Here is a 21,407-nt window from a genome sequence, read left to right as displayed (position 1 = left end):
GAAGAGCCGCCACGTGTTGCGGCTCGACATCTGCCTCGCCGCCGTGTTGCAGCGGTCTACCCAGTTTGAGTGAGCGAGTTGGGCCGCGTACTCTGCTGCCTGCCGGGTGAGGTCCGCAATGCGCGCTTTGAGCTTCTTGTTGTATTTCTGGCGCTTCCAGCGGCGCGTGAGGCATCGGCGCGCTTCCCAGAGGTGGAGGAGGTGGTTGTCCACGTCCGTGACCACCTCGGTGAGCTGTATCTGCTTCTCGTGGGAGCGAAGGTGCGATATGACTGACCGGGACCAGTTTCCGTATCCCTGCTCTGTGATGTTCGTGTTGGTGTCGGACGGGAAATTTTGGCGAAAGGTGGTCCAATTGGGGATGCGTGCTAGTGTGTTAGGGCGCTTTAGGGGGCGTGTATAAACAGTAGTGTTGATAATGGAGTGGTCGCTGCCGAGGGTATCCTCGGTGTTGATCCAGTCTGCGTGTCTTATGTTGCGAGTCAAGGTCAGGTCCGGGCATGTGTCTCGGGTCACCGAGTTGCCTACGCGAGTAGGAAATGCCGGGTCGGTGTGGAGGGTGAGGCCCAGTGTGGGCGCCAACTCCGCCAGCATGCGTCCGCGCACTTCCTCCTTACGATAGCCCCATAGCTGGCGAGGGGTGTTGAAATCGCCCACAATCAGCAGGGGGTCGCGACCCGCCTCTTTAAGTGCACGGCTAAAGAGGTCCGCGAAGGTCACTCGCTTCAGTTTCGGGGAGCAGCATACATTAAGTACGTGCAAGGGAGGATCCGATCGGCGAAGGGGAAGGATCCTTCCCATGGCGTACGAGTACGGTATGTTGAGATCGAGGTCAATTTCGGTGGCTGTGTACGACTTGTGTACGAGGAGACACGACGAGGGGTCTCGCTGGAACGTCACATAGTTAGTCAATTTCGCCGCCGCTCCTGGCTCCTGCAGGGCGACCACGGCGGGTAAAGCCTCGAAAGTTTCTAAGTAGAGGCGCAGGTTCGCGCGTTTCTGGCGAGCCTTGAAGCCTCTGCAATTCCATCGCGTTACGGTTACCAACGTGTGTGTTTTCGGAGGTGGGGAACGCTTGTTAGGCCGTGCCGCCATCATTAGGATTGGAGGTGAGAGACGGGGGCTGATTGGACTCTGGCGTACAACTAGCACTGGGTGGGGGTGCGGGGTTGGAGTCCTGCGATGCCGCGTCTCCGGGATTGCAGATAATTTTCTTGTGCGTATTGAAGGCTCGGATCCCCTCGAACTGCCGACTGATTCGGGTGGTTTTCGATTTCATGCAGCGGCTTATGGCTGCAGGGACCGATGACGAGCATTTGGACTCCATGCAGTTCATAGCCGTTTCTACCATTTTCTGAAGCTGGGTGGTGAGGCGCGCCTCCATCGCGGCCATTGCCGACGCGAACGCGGGCGGCAGTTCGGGCTCACTCTCCATGGCGTCGGGACTCGGGATAGCCGTCGCGGCAGCTAGCTTTTCTTTCAAATTTTGAATTTTGGCGAGCAGTTGCCCGATCTGTGCTCTAAGCTGCTCATTTTGTCTGCGGCTTTCGACATCTACGCCGTAAACGATGTTTAACGTGCACCGACATCGCACAGCACACGGACGCCTTTTGCGTTACGCCTCCATCGAAACGCGGCCGCCGAGTACGGGTTCATGCCGGGTACTGCGGCTCTGTAGACGAGCCGGAATGGCTATGGCGCTCATCTCCTGAACAGAAAGACGCCGTTCGTTCCCGGCTGTGGTGGTCGAATTTCGATAGAGGCGAAATTCTAGAGGCCCGAGTAGTTTGCAATGCCAGTGCACGTTAAAGAACTCCAGATGGTCGAATTTTCTGGAGCCATTCACTGTGGCGTTCCTCATAGCCTCAGTCGCTCGGGACGTAAAAGCCGCATAAGCCAAGGCAGCTGCGTGGTGCATTCCTTCAGCATACGGTGTTAGCCACAACCTGGAGCTCATATTTCCTTTCCTTTTTGACTGGTGCGCACGACAAATCCGATAAAGTTATTGAAATGAAGGCATATAGGTCGGCTAAAATTCTTCAGGGAAGAGCTGCCTTAAACCTGAGAGCAGTTGCCGATCGTTGCAGCTTGAAAGGGTGATTACAAAGAAAAGTTCTGAATACTTTATTTTCATCAGCCTGTGAAAGACGTTAACACACAGAACCCTAGCCTTTTTGGCTGCCTAGCTATTTGTAATAAATGTGCGATCTGCTGCAACGTAGCCTGCAGTTGGCCACCCACTAGTACCATTCTGAACCCAAGGTGGACTGCTACCATGACATTTAGACTGTCTCAACCAGACTGTACCATGACTCAACCTAGAGCAAAAAAAGATAATATTATAATACCTGATTTAAAGAGTTAGGCATAAGACTCCTGATTTTCCAGATGCGCCTAGTTATTAACGCGAATTCATCTTTTAATTTATTAATATACGTAGTCTATTAAAGCTCTTCGCTGAACCATACGCCCTAAAATTTCGTTCTTTGACCTATTCTAGGAGAATTTCATTACACGCTATGTTTATGGTTGTATAGTCGAGCCTATTTATGGGCTTCAATATTGTGCACTCTCTTTAAATGTATTTAGACTAAAGTTCTTTTTTAGAAGCCATCCTGATAATTTAAGTAAGTATTCATTAGCGGCTTTTTCCAAGCTTGCTTTGTTTGCTCGAGTGAAGAAGAGATAGGTGTCGCGGAATATAAAGCTACGTCAGTAAAGCCAGCATGGAGGTGGTATAAATTATGTATAATAGGAATAAAAATGGCCCTAAAATCGATACCTGCGGTACACCGTATAGAATTTACATTTTACTGGAGGATATGCTATTAATGTCAACATGGTCGTAACGACCACATACACAACTTCAAATTAAATTGAGTGCTCTTCCTCGTACGCCGTGCAATTAAAGTTTTGTATCGAAATATTGTGGTGTACAGTGTCGAACGCTTTTCTACGCCTGAAAATAAAAGTAGGGTGAAAAGATTATGTTCAATAATTTCTACAATATTTTATTTACTATGAATCACAGCCATTTCCGTTGATATTTTCTTTTGGAACCCGTACTGGGCAGGTGTAATAATTCAAAGCTCCTCAAAAAAAATTACGAGTAACTTTAGCGGCTAAAGTGGTGAAAGGCGAACGCCTGAGAGCTGCATTCTTCTATGCAATTGTTCACTGCACATTTTTTTGGTTCATTAATTAACTGCCAATTAATGACGCTTAAGCTTCGCCTCTAGGAGTGGAACGCGACAGCGTGTTGTAGCGCTGCCACAGATTCCAAAGAACGCCACCACCCGTTCGGCGCGATGCGTTGCCCTTTGAACGCAACGCTTTTTGAGGAAAGGAAATGGGGCTGTAATTCTCTGTCATCTCGGTGGACACCTGAGCCGCACCGTACAGGAAGGCAGGTAGTGAAAGTGAAAGAAGAAAGAGGGGCCGTAATGAAGAAAATGAAAATTGTATTTGAGGAAAGGAAATTACGCAATAACTGTCTCACATATCTCAGTAGACACTAGTCGAAAATTGTATTTGAGGAAAGGAAGTTGCGCCGTAACTGTCTCACATATTTCGGTGGACAGCCGTCAAAATTCGCGCGCGGTGACGTCACGACAATTTGGACCAATCTGAAACGCGGACAAATACGCCTTGCTCGTTGGTAATTTGGTTTTTGGGGAAAGGAAATGTATCTGTCTCTCATATTTCGGTGGACACCTAAACCTCGCCGTAACGGGAAAGGAGGAAGAAGGGAGTGAACGAAGACACCGTATTCACTAGACGCACCTTTGTTTATTCCAAACCATCGAGCTGGCATGGCGGAGTGGTAGCGTGCTCGACTCGCACTCTGGAGACCGGGGTTCGATTCCCAAGCTCGGCCAATTTCTTACTCGGTTTTATTTATTTATCTGGTCTGACTAGAAAGGTTAATTAGACTAACTGGTTAGGTAAGCAATTAACTAAACTCAGTCAAAATTACTTGGAGCATCACTATACGATCCCTTTAATTGGTTGCATGGTTAGTAGCCAAAGTACAGCTGGCCCCGTTTGAAATTCGCGCACTGTGACGTCATGACTGTTTCGACCAATTGAAAAGCGTGAAATTTCTGTCGACAACTCCTGCTTACAACAATGAGGTATTAAAGGCTTCCGCCTTAAAAAGGACACGAGCCGATCACTTATAGCTCTTTCAAATATCTTCGAAAACGCTGGAAGGATAGAAATCGACCGATAGGTATTGATGTGTAATACACCCGCACCTACATACACGGGTGTGACTTTGGCAACATTTCGTTCTTCAGGATAATCTCCAGCCTGAAGCATCGCATTATTAATATGCGCTAGTATTAGGCTAACAATAGGTGCCATGTATTTCAGTTGCAATTCTTTTATTTCATCCTTTCCACCTGTTTCACGATATTTAGTTACCCAATTTCTGTCTCAGTTTCAGCAGAAGTTGATGGCAAAAGCATAATAGATTCCAGCAGGGTATGTCCTTGCGGGCAGTTTTCCTTGCGGGCAGTTTTCGGTGCACATATTTTGCCCGAAGTGAACATTCATTTTATCGGCCAGTTCCTGCCCATTCCTATGCTTGTTGTCATTTGTTATTTCTTGCACAGCATCACAATCCTGCTTTCTGCTCATAAGGCAGTTAATCAAGTACCATGTTTTTTCTCTTTTGCGTTGGTCTGGACAAACTTGTTCTCATAAAATTCAGATTTTGCTTTTTAAGGTCCGAGTTCAGATTACAGTCTATTCCTGATCTTTTTGTACTCCACAAGCAAAGCGGGATCACTATTCTTTCTAGCATTAAAGATTTTATTCCTTTCTTTCATTCTTTTGTATAGATGTTCGGTTACCCATGGCTTGGGTAACCCAGCCCGATCAAAACTCACGACAGAATTTTGTGTCGCGCATCCCTCGCGCCACGATCTTTTGTGTCGCGAGACAGGCTTTTTTGTCGTGTATTGTGTCGTGCGAGAGGTTCGTTTCGTGGGTTCTTCCGCGCAACAAAGGTGTTTGCAGTGGGTCCTGTCGCGCGACAGATACCTTTCCTGTGTTTTGTCGTGCGAAGGACGCGCCCGTCGCAAGATTTATCGCGCGACAGCATTCTGTCGCAGGTATTGTTGTGCGACAGAAATAGTCGTGTCGCGCGACAAAGACTGCGCGCACCGACAGAGTTGCCTGTCGTGGGATTAGTCCCGCGAGAGACTTCAAAACGCCTATCTTCACGCGTCAACAGTGCCTGGCGTGCTGTCTGTAACACGACGCAACAGCCTCTCGTGGCCTCTGTCGCGCGACAGATTTATGTCTAGGGATGGTCGTGCGATAGATCCATTTCAAGAGTAATTCTGTTTTACTACATAATTTTTGGTAATACCACCGCGCCGTCGTGTTTAAGCGATTGACTTAAATTGGACAATAGCGTGTTAAAGCGCGTTCACACCGGCCGCGGAGACGATGCGTGTTGTGTCTTGGGAGACACTGTAACCGAGGTGTAACAAGAACTCGGGTTTATTGTCAGCCGGCCGTCAGACCGCGCGTCCCGCTGGTAGAACGACTGTCCGTGCAAGCCAACACGCATGTGCTTATATCGAGATAGAGACAGGCGCGGGGGCGGTGCCCAAATATCGGCACGTGGCAGGGAGTTCGCTGTTTGCTTATCGTGATACAAACACTACATTTCCTCTTCCCTACACGATGCATGCTCTCATTACACATGGTTGACATTTATTAGAAACGGTTAGTTGTTATACAGAAATAACCGAAACAAGTTAACGGTTCAAACTCTAGTTCCAAATGTTGGTTGGCAAAATCACGGCCCTGGTGTGTACCGATCCCGGGGACATCTTTCCCTTGTCGGATACCGACGTCTTGTTGAGGCTTCATGGCCCCTGTCGCCAGGAGAAGACCCCGAGTCGTGATCGATGTCTTCGGAACGGAGGGCTTCCGTCGATACTCCTCCTCCTGCGGCAATCGCCCCTGGATCTTCCTCAGCTGTGCCCGCTGGTTGTTTCTGTGGCTGCATGGCACTCTGTTCATCAATACCCGTCGATTATCCAGATGGTTGCCACGGCTGCCAGGAGTCCTCGCCATGGCGCCACAACCGTGGTCGGCGGACGTTGCCTCCGGGTCTTCCTGCCATGTGGGTATGTGGTCTTGATGCCTTTTCCATTCCATGACCCCACGTGGTGTTGTCACTTGTAGCACATAAGACACTGGCCCTGAGCGTGACGTCACCGTTGCCTTTAACCATTTTCGACCTTCTCTACAGTTCCTCACAAACACTTTGTCCCCAACGACAAAGCTTCTCTGAAGTTCTCTTCGACTGCGAGTTTGTCGTAACTGCTTTTGCTCGACCACTGAACGCGTACTAGGCTTAAGTAAATCGAGTCGAGTTCTGAGAGGTCACCCGATCAAAAGCGAAGCCGAAGATTGCTGGGTGGTTGCGTGTGGTGTATTCCTGTACGCTAGAAGGAAACCAGCACGCATGTGCTTATATCGAGATACAGACAGGTGAGGGGACGGTGCCCATATACAGGCACGTGGCCTTTTAGTTCGCCGTTTGCCTATCGTGAAACAAACACTACATTACCAAGACTCATTCCAGTGTCATACTAACTCCTATAATTCGGCAATCACTTTCAACAGTACAGATACTATACGGGTAGAACATTGGAAAAGTTATCCCAATTTTCATATCCGGTGACCGAACTGTTGTTCCTAGCTATCGACTAATGTCGCTGGTATGTATATCTTGCAAACTTCTCGAACACATCATTGCATCTAACACGGCACTACATTTAGAAGGCAACGGTTTCTTCTTTTCAAAGCAACACGGGTTGAGAAAACGGTTACCATGTGAGACAAACTACTTGCGTTTACTAATGAGCTGCTTCAAGGTATGGACCCTAATCTTCAAATCGACTGTATATTCCTCGACTGTGCTAAAGCCTTCGACCGCGTTCCACACTGTCGTTGAATAGCGGAACTCTCATCCTTGCGTCTCGATTCATTAACAATTTTTTGGACAAGAATATTTTTATAATTTCGCAAACAAAACACATCTACTGATAACCATTCATCCCCTTTAATTGATGTAACATCAGGCGTACCGCAAAATCGTGTAATAGGCACGTTACTGTTTCTCATTTCCATCAATGAGCTGAAGTTAGGCATTACCTCAACACACAGAGTGTTTGCTGAAGATTGCGTTATGTATCGCTAAATCCGCTGTGTTAATGACCACATCGCTCTTCAAGAAGATCTACACCGCAATAATAAATGGTGCGCAAAATGGAAACTGTCCCTCAACAATGATAAATGCCAGTTAATGACATTTAGCTGTAAACGGTCTAATTACCTTTTCACTTACTCGCTTAACCAGAGTCCAGTCCCCCTTGTGTCGTCATACAAGTACCTTGGCGTCCACTTTTTACCTAATATCTAATGGAAAACCGCATAGAAAAAAATACTGCCAAAGCTAACGGTACATTGGGTTATTTAGAACGTAACCTCAGAGGTACACATTCTACCACACGGCAGCTCGCATATTAAATATTTGTCCGCCCACAACCTAAATACGCATCTTCGATTTCGTCACCCCACCAACCCAACTTCATTTCATAGAGCGTGTACACAGTCGCGCCGCTCGCATTATTGCCCGAAACTATTGCCGACATTCCCGCATAACTAACGATAAGGCGTCATTATCGCTTCCATCTTTAGAATCTCGCAGAATAATTTCACTTATCAGCCTCTTCCATGAAATTGTGTACAGCCATCACTCCTTCACACTACCTCTTAGAAAACCGGTACGCAGATCTCACCGATTCATTAATAACCTCCGTTTTATACGCACTTCGGAATGGACCACCGCATTCGACTTATCAGCCCTAACCAATGCAATCAGTTATTGGAAGAGGCTTCCTCACAATATTGTTCGCATCTAAGATTTTGCTATTTTCAAAAAAACAAAACAAAAATATGCAGCCTTTTCTTCTTAAGTGTTTTGTGCAGTGTGTCAATTTAGTTCTATTTTCTGGTTGGTTGCCTGCTCTCGCGTAATGACGTTAAAAGAACCATCTTCTACTTGCTTCTGTTTCGCAGCCCAGTTATGTATCCTCCCTCACATAATAATCCAGTCAGGGTCCATGAGTATGTGAACAAATAAATAAGTATTGCTAAATCGCGAAATCAAACTTATGTTGTTATCTATCTGTACGTAAAGCTCGAACGTTTACAGGTTAAGTAAAAAGGAGACACGTATTGCAATGTAAAAACCACATGGCACTACGCTTCAGCTTTTTGTTCCTGTTTTTGCTGTCCTCTGCATCCTCTAGTTTAACACATAATTCATCACACCGTGGCTCTCATTGCAAGCGGAGTCAACCCCTTTTGTTGCATTTAGAGAGGGTTCATTCATAGTGCAAACGGTGTCATAGTATCCGGTTCTTTTTGCACCTCCCGTTCAGAATTATCGCACTCCAATTGTAAATATGAGGCAACAGTAAAGTATTGTGACATAAAGTTATCGAAATATTGTATGAAATAGTTCATTCTTCCGATGCGTTGCAATATCATTTCTTTAAAGATATGTGCATTGCTTGAGTCGAGTAGTTAAAGCTGGCATTTAAAAGCAATGCGTAACGTGAGAAGCTGGGCTAAATGGTACGTATTCATGGCTCTAAAGCTAAAAAAAAAAACAAAGAGGCCGAGAAGAAGGCGATAACACAAAACAAGCGTTCGTGTTGGGCTTCCTCCTTCTTATCTGCTGTCTTCCTCTTTTTTGTGCTGGTCACGATTTCGATGATAGCAGGAACGTTAATAGCGAACAGAATGCATGCCTGCCGAGGGGGAAATCAAATCTGCGGAGATATTGACTGCCGTCGTGAAAGCTTAATGTTATACTTGATGCGAAACATTTAATAGCAAAAAAAAAGCCACTCTTTCTTCAGTAACACATTATTCGGCATCTATTCAATAAAAGAAAAGTAGTGGAGCGGCATAAAAACAATGCATTTTTGCTTACTCGTGCTCATGTATGTTGCACTGCTGCGGTCTTCCTGTTTTTCAAAAACATATGCAGCGCGTCAAGTCGCTGCTGATTTGTGGGATGACTCGAGGTCACTTCAATTCTCTGGCATAGCGTTTATGGCTTCCGTTAACTCTTACCTCCTTCCTCTTGCAGGGCTAAAGGGAAAATATAAATATCTATTATATTTAACAGCAACGTCGCTGGTGTCGCAAGTAGTTATCTCGGGAACCGGAGCTGGTCTTCGGCGTTTAAGGGCAGTCTGTGCTCCTTTTATCGCCATTATTCTTGATGGAACGTAACATTGTAACGTCTGTAAGTAAAATGATACGGGAAAAAACTGTGCTTTTTGAAAGATGCAGTACCACTGGAACGCATGCGGAGCACGTCTTGGTTGATTGAATATTTCCCGCAGGAAACCAAAGTGTCTTCGTCACAGCTATTCGGTGCGCAGATTCCGTTTCCCTTACTACGGCGGATATTGGCGCAAGTCTCCCATTAGCTGGAGATGGAGCCGTGGTGCTGCCGCGAGCACAGAGTGGCAGTTAGCGGGTGTCGTTAGCATGATAGTGCTTGTTCTTCAAATAAATAAAGCAGCTGTCCTAAATTTGGAATCGCCAACAGGAATGCTTTTTCAAGTACTGTGGTATCTTGCAAGCACTCTTAATACTTACGTTCATATAAAAACATAACAAAACATGCCTTCGATAGCAGCTTTTAATTTGCCTCACCGTGCTTGCTCTATCCGTAGCATCTGAAGTCGGAGCTTACTTTAGTAGTGTTGTCTCTCGAAAATAAAACCTGAAAACTGGACTTGTGGGTGTTGCCTTCGACTTATACTTTTATTCTACACCGTCGCGATATCCGTTCCGCTTAGTCTTCATGGCCTTACCTTAAAGGCAAAACATCATGTCTCAGTATGCCTTCACCGAATCCTGTGGTACTAAAGCATTTCCCGTAATACATTTCTCTTTAATCGATGCTTATCCGGAACTACATTATAAAGATCAAAGAACACTTCTCTAGAGCTCTATGCTCTGCGGTACAACTAATAGTGAATTCTTTGTGCAGCTGCTATCTTAAGGGTATTGTGCTCGTGGCTTTCTTGTATTTTGATGAAGTCTGGTTCGATCTAAAGGCTTTTTCATAAAAGGCTGCAGCGGTAGTAGTAGAAGACCTTTATTCGACCGTAATTTACAGGCCGAGCATGTCGACCGCCTGGGCGACCAGAAGTCGCTGTTCTTCCCCTTCAGCGCAAAGTCAGTCGAGCCAGGTGGTGATGTATAGAGAAGGTGGGGGCAAGGAACCCGGCTGCTGAGCAGCCAGGCAATACAGGAGGTAATTGGCCAGGTCCGCATAGAAACAGGGCAGTTGGGACAGGAAGTGTCCGATTGATAGTGGGCGAGAAAGAGGCGGGACAGGATGATTGCTGCATTAATCCGGATGTGCCGAATAATCGCTTTCTTTGGCACATCCAGATGAATGCAGCAGATGAATGCAGCCTCTGACACCGTGAATGATGAATGAGCGGGAGGGTAAAGGCGTTTGTCGAGGCGGAGCTCGAGGTAGACCTCTTTTATGGTGCGGCGAAGGGCGAGTATTCCACCGTCCTCCGACTGCTTGGACCAGGGGATCAACGGTGCCCGGAAAAGTGTGTCGCAGGCTAGCTGATGGGCCAGCTATTTGCCGTCGATCCCTTAATGCCGAAGTACCCAGCGGAGGAAAACGGTGGAAGGCTGCAATGCGGAGACCGCTCGTTCGACCTCCTGTTGGAGAGAAGGGGTTAGGGTGTGTTTCTGTAAGTGGTGTATACCCAGGCAGCACAACAACATTGGCCGAACTTCGGGCAAGTGTTGGCAAAACTTGGCACGAACATCGGTCCTGCACTGGCATTTGGGCCGAGCGCTACCACTTTACACATTGGCCCTACTTTCATGCCAGTTTTGGGCCAACGCTCGGCCGATCAAGCGGCCAACGCAGTCCCGATGTTCGTTCTGCAGCATGGGCCAGCAAAGGTCTCATACTGGCATCCAACTTTCAAACATTGGTAGCCAGCTTTCGAATAATGGTCCAGCTTTCGAATAATGGCATCCAGCTTTCGAATAATGGTTTCCAGCTTTCGAAAGATGGCATCCAGCTTTCAAACTCTGGCACATGCAATTAACCCACTCGCCAATGACCGGCACTGTGGATGGATGTACATACATACCATTCTACCTGGCAAATATTCATAAATGAGGGTGCGAAAGAATTCCAGAAAAAAAGACCCGTTTATTGCTTTGACCCGGGCAGCACGCCAGCATTGTACCAACAATGGCTCATTGTTGGAATACATTCGCATCAATATTGGGCTGGCATTGGCATAGGAGCACATTACTACATTTTCCAACCTTGGCCCATACTTCATACCAAGATTGTCCCATTGTTCAGCCATTCTGGCACTGCCAGTATGGGCATATCACTGGCCTATCCACTCATACTTCATTGGTCCTGCGAGTATTGGTCCAATGTTCAGCCATGCTGGTACTACCAATACGTACTGAATATCAGCTATTCCATTGATGTCCCATTGTTGATGCCAATATTAGTCCTATGGATAGCCATTCTGGCCCTACCAATATGTACTGAAAACAGGCTACTCCATTCATATACTCCATTCATATCAGTACCATTCATATCATACCATTCATTCATATCACTGTTGATGCCAAGATTGATACGTTCAGCCATTTGGCACTCTCAATGCAGACTAAGCACAGGCTTTTCCATTCATGACAGCGCACACAACCTGTCACATCAATGGCTTAAAGATTGGCATGCCACTGCCCTTTTCTATTTACTACTCGCCAGTAAAGCCTATTATAATTTTCATCTTCAGTGGCCAACATTAATGCAAATGTTCACTCGTAAACAACCATGCAAATATTCATAAAATGAGACAACCAAAGTATTCATGAAAATAACATTTATTCTATGAAAAAAGTCCAAATGGAATTAATCGTTACCGGGAAGTGTGGTGGCAGGTGCTGTGCGGATGGGTGGCGGCAGGGGCTGTGGGATAGTGGCAGGGGCTGTGGGGTAAGAGGGGGCAGGGGCTGTAGGGAGGGAGGGCCCTCGGGGTGCTGAAGAGGCCAGGGGATTTGGAAGCACACATGCAGCCACAGTGCAGGGGGCTGTCCCCGCACTCGAAGGTGGCGTGCTTAGTTGGAAGGGGGAGAAGGCTTCGGCAAAGCGCCTCTTCCTTCCACCCCCCCTGTCACATGAACCGGGCAGCCACCTGCGAATAAACCCCTGTGCCTCCGATGCATCAATGTTCATTTTTTCGCAAATGGCGTCTGCACAGGAAAAGTGAACAAAGAAAATAAACATTATTTCCAGGCACACACAAATCACGTCCATCATTTTAGAAAAATATAGAAAATAAATTCCAGGAAATGGCTAATGAAAAATGCTGTACTGAAGGGCTTCAGATTAATTTTGGCCACCTGGAGTTCTTAATTTAAGATGCACCGACATCACTTAGCCCACGTGCTTCTTTGCATTTAGCCTCCAGAGCAATGCAGCTACTATGGATGGTGTTTGATCCCTCACTTGGAATCAGTAGCTGAGCACCTGAGCCAGGACATCAGGTAAAAAATGTAGTAAACAGATATACTATTACATGCCTCATAATCAAGGCAACATAAAAAACCTGGACACAACTAAACAACGAAGTAAAGAATCACTAGAGGGGCCACAATCCATTGACACTGACGTCTCGTTGCGATTGACCACCTTGCACCTGCTAAGTGGCATCATAGATGCCTATAAATAGAAGGCAAGTGACTGCAGCTTCTATTACACACCGCAGGTTCGAAGGGCATTTTCAGCTCCAATAAGCTTTCCAAACAATGAAAATAAAACTGTGAAGGCATGTTAAAGAGAACATGAAAAACTATTTACTAAAGCTAGAAAATGCACACAATTGCTATTCCATCAGTTCACTCTGCAAAGCAAGAATTTTTAGGCTAGCTTCATTAACACCGAAGATATTGGCGATCAAAAAAGATGATCCTGTCCCCTCAACTCAGAGCACCCCATTGGGCAAGAAAAGCTAAAGAAAACAGGTTGTGACATGTACCACCTCACCCAGCCTGTGTTTCTTGAGCGCACCCAGTGAGGGTGCACCCAGAAATCCCAGCTGACGTCAACTGGAAGGGGGTACAAAAAGCGTGGTGAGGTGTCACCAGTGGTCACCAGAAGCACTTTTTAAGAATTTGTGAATTACAGCTAGGGCCCATGCAGAGCTTTTTAAATATCACTCATATTCACACAGAGCACTTCTATAAATCTGTTGCATCAAAATATTACCATAAATGTGGAGCAACTTGCAAGAAAACTGCTGGTTAGAATAGGTTACAGCAAGAAAGATTATTATTTGGACCACATAATTAGCACCTCAACTGAGTTCAAAATTCTTGGCCTGTCTATCTGTGCAATTACATCTGCAGCTAGATAATGCTTTATAAAGAATGCATACACAATTGGGAAAATGCATGGTGTAGACTATATGAGCAGCAGAGTTCACAGAAAAACGTGGTCATGTCATTCATGTGAATGGCCACACAATTCTGCTGCTGGAAGTAAATTTTAGCTGTGGCAAGAGGTGGCAGCCTTGAGACTCCCCTCAGCCAAGCCAATCGCCTCTTATTCACTTTGTTGTGAGCCCACTGTGTAGACTGAAGAAAAATGTGCAGTTATATCATGTGGGGAGCATAACTGGCACCATTGTTTAGCCCCTGCAAAAGTAACCTGTCAGTGACAAAGTGCAACTGCGTGCACTGCTTTGCAAAACATGCATGTACCATGGACGTTCATCAAAGTGAGAGGTGTTGTTTCAAGAATCCATTGTCCCTAAGGTCACACCTCTTGTATCGCACCCAGAGTTTTACTGTAGCCTGCCCCCGTCCATCTTTGTCACCAAACCACAAAATAAGCATTTGTAGGTAACGGAAACACTGACAAAGCTTTCACTAAACACAATGTTCCCTGTGCCACATAAATTGGTACAATCGTTAAGGCGCAATAAACTGTCTTTGACGCAGGTGGATAAAAAAACCTTATGGTGCACAAAGGATTATTCTACCCATTTACAAAGGCAGCAGTGAAACTGTTAAAGTAGGGAAATAATCTGTAGCACAACCTGTTGCGTCTAAAAGAAGCCTTTCACCATCGGCCTAGCTATATATGTCTACTGCTTGAAAAAGGCCCAGTATTTATTTTAACCCGCTCATGTGCCCACACTGCCGCTTCATCCGCACTTTTCAACGTTTAAAATTAAATGGCAAAAGTAATATAAGAAACATACCTGTTACCACTTTGCAAAGCTTTAAGTTTGCAAACGCTTTTTTGCCCTTCCGTCCGTGGAGGCTGTACAGCCTCTGGACCTCTACGCTCATTATCGCCGTCATGATACTCCCGCCAACTTCTTTCAATGATTTCCCGCCCAGGCGCATCAGCTGATTCCGCTGAAAGAAAATTCACATTCAAGCAATTGTTATTTGACATAAAAGAGCCTTAATGACGACTTAATAACACTGAAAGCATGTTATAAGAAAGTGTTAGTGTGGTTACTTATGAGCTCAGATGAACGGATGCAAATTTATTAGTCATGCCTAATGCAGCCTAACCTTGCTAGTAATTATACTGAAAATCTGGGACAAAGCAAAGCAAATATACGTACAGTTAGGTTGGCAAGAGCCCCTCTGTAGAAAGACTTTCTAAACAAATAACTGATTTGATCAACTTATTTTACTCATCCATGCCAGTCACCGTCACTGGAACTTTGGTGGCCCAGCTGTTTTCTCAACACTGCACCACCCAGTGGCCAGTTGCAACCAACGTCATCAGGCACAGCTATAAATGGCACACATGCTTGTGTAAGTGACTGAATGGGGTGCTTCCCAAATAGTTGACTGATTTGTTTATGTAGGTTTTTCGATATTAATGTACTAAAGTCCTACACTGTAAGTGGAAGATTCCAAGCGAAGGAATAAGTAGCAGCAACAAAAAGCCGTGCCATTTTGCCAACTGTATTTTGCTGCACCATTCGCTCTATCTATCGCTTTGTTCTAGATTCCAGAAAAAAATTCTCACATCACCCAAAACTGCTTGATGGGATAGCCAATAAGCTTGCCATCCATGCTTCCAGTTTTTCTAAATTGTTCTTCTTTCATGCACGTGCTCAGTCTGATCATTGCCACTACACTGTACAAAGAGGAAGCCATTCTTGCCATGGCCACAAAATAGTTTGGCTCTGCCTGCCACTGATCTACCCAGTGGAGCACTCGTGACAGCCTTGGAAATAAGAGAACCTTGTAGCGTGTTCCAATCGGCAATATGAAGCAACTCCATGAATTCACGTTTTCGCTCCTGTCAAACAAGGTGAAATCTTTGGATCTGTGCAGCGAGCTTAATTGCACAAATCCAAAATTCCGAGGCCAGAAAGGAAGTGGCAAATATCTGCATCTGTAGATCGCCAACTAGAACACACCATTAGAATGTGAGAAGAAAGGATCTTCTTGCCTTAAAAATCTTCTTGCATTTTGAATGTTCCACTATATGGATGAAAAGCACACCCCTTACCTGATGGGAGTTATACATTTCCTTGCTACATCTAACCACACGCATGCAAATAAAGCAGTAAAATTAAGTACTGTAAGAAGTATGCTTACATAAAAGTTTTCAGTTAGGAGTAAGAACACAAAAATAATGGCACAGTAACCTTTTCAAGATCCATCCCTTTCACACGCCATTTCAATGAGAACTTAGACATGAATCACATAGTGATTGCATGGAATGCACCTACTTTTTTAGTCACACCAACACAGCACTTTATTCCTGGAAAAATCACTTTTCAAGTTTGCCATTTCCATAGCCTCAGTTTGATTTTAAGGGAACACTTCACTCGCAACACAATGATTTCTGCACAATAAATCCTGCTGTTTCTCATGCAAAACAATGACATATATGCTTGGTCATATGAGGCATTTTATGAAATCTGTTTCATAAATAGTCAACGCACTTACAAGTGCTTCCAGAAATTTTTATAACATTGCTATGCCATAAGAAGCATCATCCCTGGCCATGAAGTCTGTCTTGGTTTGTTTTCAAGTAGTTTTAAACAGTAGTTCAATGTGGCAATTTAGGTTTACTCCACAGGAAGAAATGCTCGGGAATGTGACATCTACGGACCCAAAACTTTTGAAGAACCCCTGACCCTGCACTTTAAGCATGTAGAACACACTGAACTGACAACTAAACTTCATCCAGCACTGAAAGAATACACTTTTAAGGATAGATATCTTTTCAGTCACTAATTATTGTTTAGTAATTAAAACAACATAAATACCAAGGTAGTGGCCACAGACTCGTCTTGCACTGCAGCTTCTGCAGCCTCCATCTCGTCGACGCTGTAAGCCGGCAGCTGCAGGCTGGCCGGCACTGGGACTGGGGCTGCCGAAGCAGCCTTTGGTGTGAAAACAATACCGGCTTCTAGCCTAGCCAGCCTCTCGAGGACTTCCGCCTGGTGTTTCATGGCCAGGCGATGCTGCTCCCGCTGCTGCTGCCGTATTTCCAGCAACAGCCGTATTGCCTTCAACTGGACCGCTGAAAAAAAGATTTTTAGTCAGGGCAGGCTCCCCATTGGAAATTGTGATTTACTCAAGAAACCAAACTAAGCAATGAGCAAGGCAGCAACATGCTGCTCTGTATTAGGCCTTCTTAAATAGGAACATGGGTCTTAAAGATAAGGGTGGATGTTTGGGCGAGTTGGTTGCTCATGATGAAAAACTGTAGCGCTCGAGACAAGGACACAATGAAGACGACAACACATGCACTAACTTTCAACTGAATCTTCATTCAATGCATAAACCGCTTTTAAATACTGCGAGAGCATCATAATATCGTCCCACAAGCCCATCACACCTCAAGTCACTTTTCACATTGTTGGAGCCCTCAAGAAAAATCATCTTCTTTGATAGAGATACATACGGGATGCTTACACACTTATCTTGTAAGGTTTTTATTCGTCTGGCTTCAATAATCTCCCGTGGTAGCTGTTTCCTGCTTTTGTTAATCACCTGGCATTCATCGAACTTGCATGGGGTAGTGAATAGTAAAGATCTTTAATATCGATTGAGAAGGCTAAGCCTTTGTCAGGTTGTGCGTTAAGGAAGCCTATTACTTCTTCCGAATTTTTTATAAGGTACGGATCCTTGATTGTTAACAGGTTTAGTTTCTCTTGTAAAAATAAGGCGATTGACTAGTGCCAAGTGTCATTTTCTGAAATGATACCCTTAGAGGGACGTCCGGTTTGTGCGTTTTCGCACTGAAAAAGACCTCGAGGTGATTTTGCTTGCTGCTTTCTATCGCTTTCTCTACCCATCAAGATTTAGCTTCTTACACAACTTTTTTGCTTGAGTTTTGAGCCTAGACAGTGACTGGTTTGCCTGACAGTTAAAGAGCTTAGAAATGGCCTCGTTAGCTTTGTCACTGAACATAGATTCTGGAAAAACGGCAAACCCGCCTTCCTTATCTGCCGGCACAGTACACAGGGAATGTTTGAATAAGTAACCAGCTTTCAAGCCTTCTCAATCGATATTAAACATCTTTAATATTCACTACCCCACGCAGGTTTGCTTAAGTGCGTCGAAGATAACAGATGATTTAGGAGTAATAGATTTCCAGAACGCTACAGGAGTGTCTGTACAGAATTTTTTGGACTTTTTAGCTTTTTATCTGCAGTCCACTTTTATCAGCTAGCAGGGCGAAAACAGGGGGTTTGTATTGGGTCGTGCCTAGTACCGGTTTTGAGCAATTTGTACCTAGCAAGTGTTGACAGAATCATCAATGGTTGCCTAATTGGTTCCAAAGTGACCAGAGTATTTAGATATGTGGATGATTTTCTTGTCCTCATCGACAGTACCTCGGGTGGCCTAAAAACAGTATCATCTGATGTAACAGCAGTTTTTAAAGAATGCCTCGACCCACTTCAGCTGACCTGTGAATATATCCTGAAAACAAAGAAATTCACTTCCTTGACATTAACCTGGTGTGTGATCAAGAACACACTTGCTGGAGCTATGCGCCTTGTGCCAACAAATCCTTGCTTGCTTACAATTCGGAGCACTCTAAGTTGATAAAAAGAGGCATTGTCAACATGCCTCTTTTAAATACTGCATTTAAAGGCTCTGGAAAAGTCGTGTGGGCACCGGATGAACCGTAGTTTTCAGGAACAGGTTAAACGTTTACAAGAGGCTGGGTATCCTAAAGCCATCTTAGTGTCAGTGGCTGAGGGGATGATTCGTAAGAATAATTCCAAATGTCAAACTCTGCCTGAGAGATGTAGAAAAATAGCAGTAGTTCCGTACATGCACAGGATATCCCATAATCTGAAAAAGATAGGCCAACGAGTAGGCGTTCAGGTAGTGTTTTCAGCCTCTGATAAACTGACAAAACTATGTAAGATGACGAATCCGTACTCTGTGAAACATCAAAGCTATACAAAGAATCACAAGAAGAAATTTTTTTACTGCGCAGAAGGTGTCGTGTATTCTTGCCACTCTCATGTGGTATGGTTTACATAGACTAAACCGGGAGATGCCTAAACGAGAGGCTATGCAAGCACAATAAGAATATAGAAAATGGAAAAGGCAATCTTTCAGAACACTGTGAGGAATGTAAACCAGATGCATGCATGCCGAAGTTTGATGAATGCCAGGTGATTAACAAAAGCAGGAAACAGCTACCACGGGAGATTATTGAAGCAAGACGAATAAAAAACTTAGAAGTGTGTAAGCATCCCGTATGTACTCTATCAAAGAAGGAAATGATTTTTCTTGATGGCTTGAACAAAATGTGAAAAGTGACTTGCGGTGTGATGGGCTTGTGGGACAATATTTTGATGCTCTCGCAGTTTTTAAAAGCTGTTTGTGCATTGAATAAAGATTTAGTTGAAAGTCAGCGCATGTGTTGTCGTCTTTGTTGTGTCCTTGTCTCGAGCGCTAGTTTTTCATCCTTAAAGATAACTTAAAGAAATTGCGGCGACATTAGTCTTGTCCAGCTGATTTCAAATATGTCATTACTTAAAAATTGGCTTGCAGCGTGAATGGTGAAAAAGCGGCCCAGTAAAATCTTTTAAGTGTATATAGATAGACAAATAAAGAATGAAATGTTTAAAAAAATGGCCATTTTTATACATTTCCGTTTACTGAACTTGCATAACTAAAATTATTGCAATTACAAAAAAATATTTATCCAAGACAAAAACTGAGGTGCTCTCAGTATTTACAAATGACAATGTACTAATTCAAAAAAATTTGCTCTGCCTCCAGCGATACAGAGGTCAGAGAAAGCATGGATTAAAAAGTGGGCGTTTTCAAAACTTTTTTGGAAAAAAAAAACATTAGACGTCACACTCTTACCCTTAACTATGTTATCATGATATAAACATTAGGAATCATGTACCTGTCTGGGCTAATTCCAATCGTGCAGTTCACTTTCAAGTCAGCAGTGATGTGATTGGGTGAGGTCAGTGTGCAGTGAGTGAACTTATATCGTCTCACACTTAAGTCTGCAAGTAAACGTGAGTGGCGAATGGCCGTGGGTGGTCAAGAGTGGGAGTGAGTGGATGTGAGTAGCAAGTGGCTGTGCGTGGTGGGTGGACTCGACAGCAAAGATTGCTGCAGGTGTTTTGTGATGATGGTATCCACTTAGCTATTTTAATGTTGCTGACAGCTGAGAGAAGCAAATATGAACTGCCGAGGATGCTCAAGGGTGAAGCTGCACAAGGTGGCATGCCGGTGTTCTTGGACAACCAAATCAGAGGTTTCCGTAAGAGCAGAATGGCAATCTTTTGTTCCTTTTCACCATAGCCAAAAATATCATGAAGAGGGAACAGACCTAGGGTAGGGGCAACGGGTGAGAGGGTGCATAAAGGAGCTCCCCATAAAACCTTTCTAGAAACAGGCCGAAGGGTACTGGACTGTGCCTGTAGAATAGGAAAGAGTTAGGCAAGAGAATAGGAAAGAGAAACTCTGTACTTGGGACCCACTCCATTGTGAAGGCAAACTCATTATTATTATTAGAAATTGTTCAAGAAAATGTGTAAGCTTCTTAGCTTACGCTAAACACACACTCATAGCCCGCCGCGGTGGCTCAGTGGTTACGGCGCTCAGCTGCTGACACCGAAAGATGCGGGTTCGGTCCCAGCCGCGGCGGTCAAATTTTGATGGAGGCGAAACTCTAGAGGCCTGTGTACTGTGCGATGTCAGTGCATGTTAAAGGGTCAGTCTACTCACCAAGATGAGTGTATAAATAATGGCATATTCTGGTATTTAGCACCCTGTAACGTCAATAACGAGGGAACTGCTCGCAGTTTAGGCAGGAATTTATATTTTATTTTGGCATTAAAAGTCGCGTAAAAATGCATGGTGGCGACACCAAACATTCATTTTGCTGCTGCAGGTGGTGGTCTTTTTTTGTATCAGCATAAGTGAATATACTACGTACCGTTGGTATGCACCAATGTCACAGAAACATACATTTTGTTCCAGTAAACTGTAGAAGGTGCACCGCTCGCTTTTTCTGTAAATCACATGAATATTTATAGTTATACCTACCCTAAACGCAGGCACATTCCCACTTTTGCTCAGCGTATGTTTGCAGAGACGCAAAAATAAACTGAGCCTATAGTGACGCCATCTGGTTGTCAGGACAGGAACCATTACTGTAAACAAACTGACTCTCCTGTTAAGCCTAAAAGCGGCAGAATCGTCACCCTAATTAAAAAATAAAGCAAATTTGTCTCATACGTTTTCTTATAGGCGAGGTGAGACGAAGTGAAAGACCGGTGCCCTATTTATGGCCAGTGAACGCACTGAAAAAGGAAGCAACAACGAGAATTCAGTCCAAAGCGAGGGATTCGGCTTCGAAGGGTGCCGCCGTGTTTGTCGCCACGCTATGCCGCGCGGCGGAAATCGTCAAGATCGTCGCTACTCTCGTCATCACTTCATCACTCTCACTTGTCATCGCTTCCCATAATTGCGACATATGTAACCATTGTCCTTTCAGTGCCGATTTCTTTTAATCATCTCAGCTCTTGAAAATTGCACTTTATAAATTGCTATGACATTGGTATTTTCATGGTTGCCAGATGAGACTACCATCTGATACAGATGTGTTCCCACATCAATAAATTCTATTTTAAAATGTTCTACCGCACTTCTTGGCACCACACCCAGCTAAACGGTAATTTGAGTAAAGAGCTACCCAGGTAGCACCGAACATTAGAATAGTGTTATAAAAATGTTATGCAAGTTGGAGTAATGTTACATGT

The 21,407-nt window shown here is 44.7% G+C and overlaps 1 protein-coding gene across 1 annotated transcript; it reads right to left on the bottom strand.

Annotated features, from left to right (window-relative positions):
- Positions 1 to 12,025: 12,025 nt before the first annotated feature.
- On the bottom strand, positions 12,026 to 16,607 carry LOC149326942 (uncharacterized). The gene is made up of 3 exons (XM_089564731.1): positions 16,422 to 16,607; positions 14,379 to 14,538; positions 12,026 to 12,366 (listed from the first exon to the last, which is right to left on the bottom strand). Exons 1-3 carry the CDS (start codon positions 16,605 to 16,607, stop codon positions 12,026 to 12,028), a joined length of 687 nt encoding a protein of 228 aa, XP_089420857.1.
- Between the last annotated feature and the right edge of the window lie 4,800 nt (positions 16,608 to 21,407).

Source organism: Amblyomma mixtum, chromosome 10 (assembly GCF_055824585.1).
Source record: "Amblyomma mixtum isolate Tamu chromosome 10, ASM5582458v1, whole genome shotgun sequence".
NCBI lineage: Eukaryota > Metazoa > Arthropoda > Arachnida > Ixodida > Ixodidae > Amblyomma > Amblyomma mixtum.
Note: the sequence above shows the minus strand (reverse complement) of the source record. Positions and strands in the feature narration are given on the sequence as shown.

What these genes read in the sequence shown, in the direction of transcription:
- LOC149326942 (XM_089564731.1), bottom strand. Translation starts at nt 16,607, where the DNA reads ATGAAACACCAGGCGGAAGTCCTCGAGAGGCTGGCTAGGCTAGAAGCC. An exon ending in AGTCTGTGGCCACTACCTTG is followed by an intron (nt 14,539 to 16,421) that starts GTATTTATGTTG and finishes ATTTTCTTTCAG; the next exon opens with CGGAATCAGCTGATGCGCCT. An exon ending in GCTTTGCAAAGTGGTAACAG is followed by an intron (nt 12,367 to 14,378) that starts GTATGTTTCTTA and finishes TTTCCTGTGCAG; the next exon opens with ACGCCATTTGCGAAAAAATG.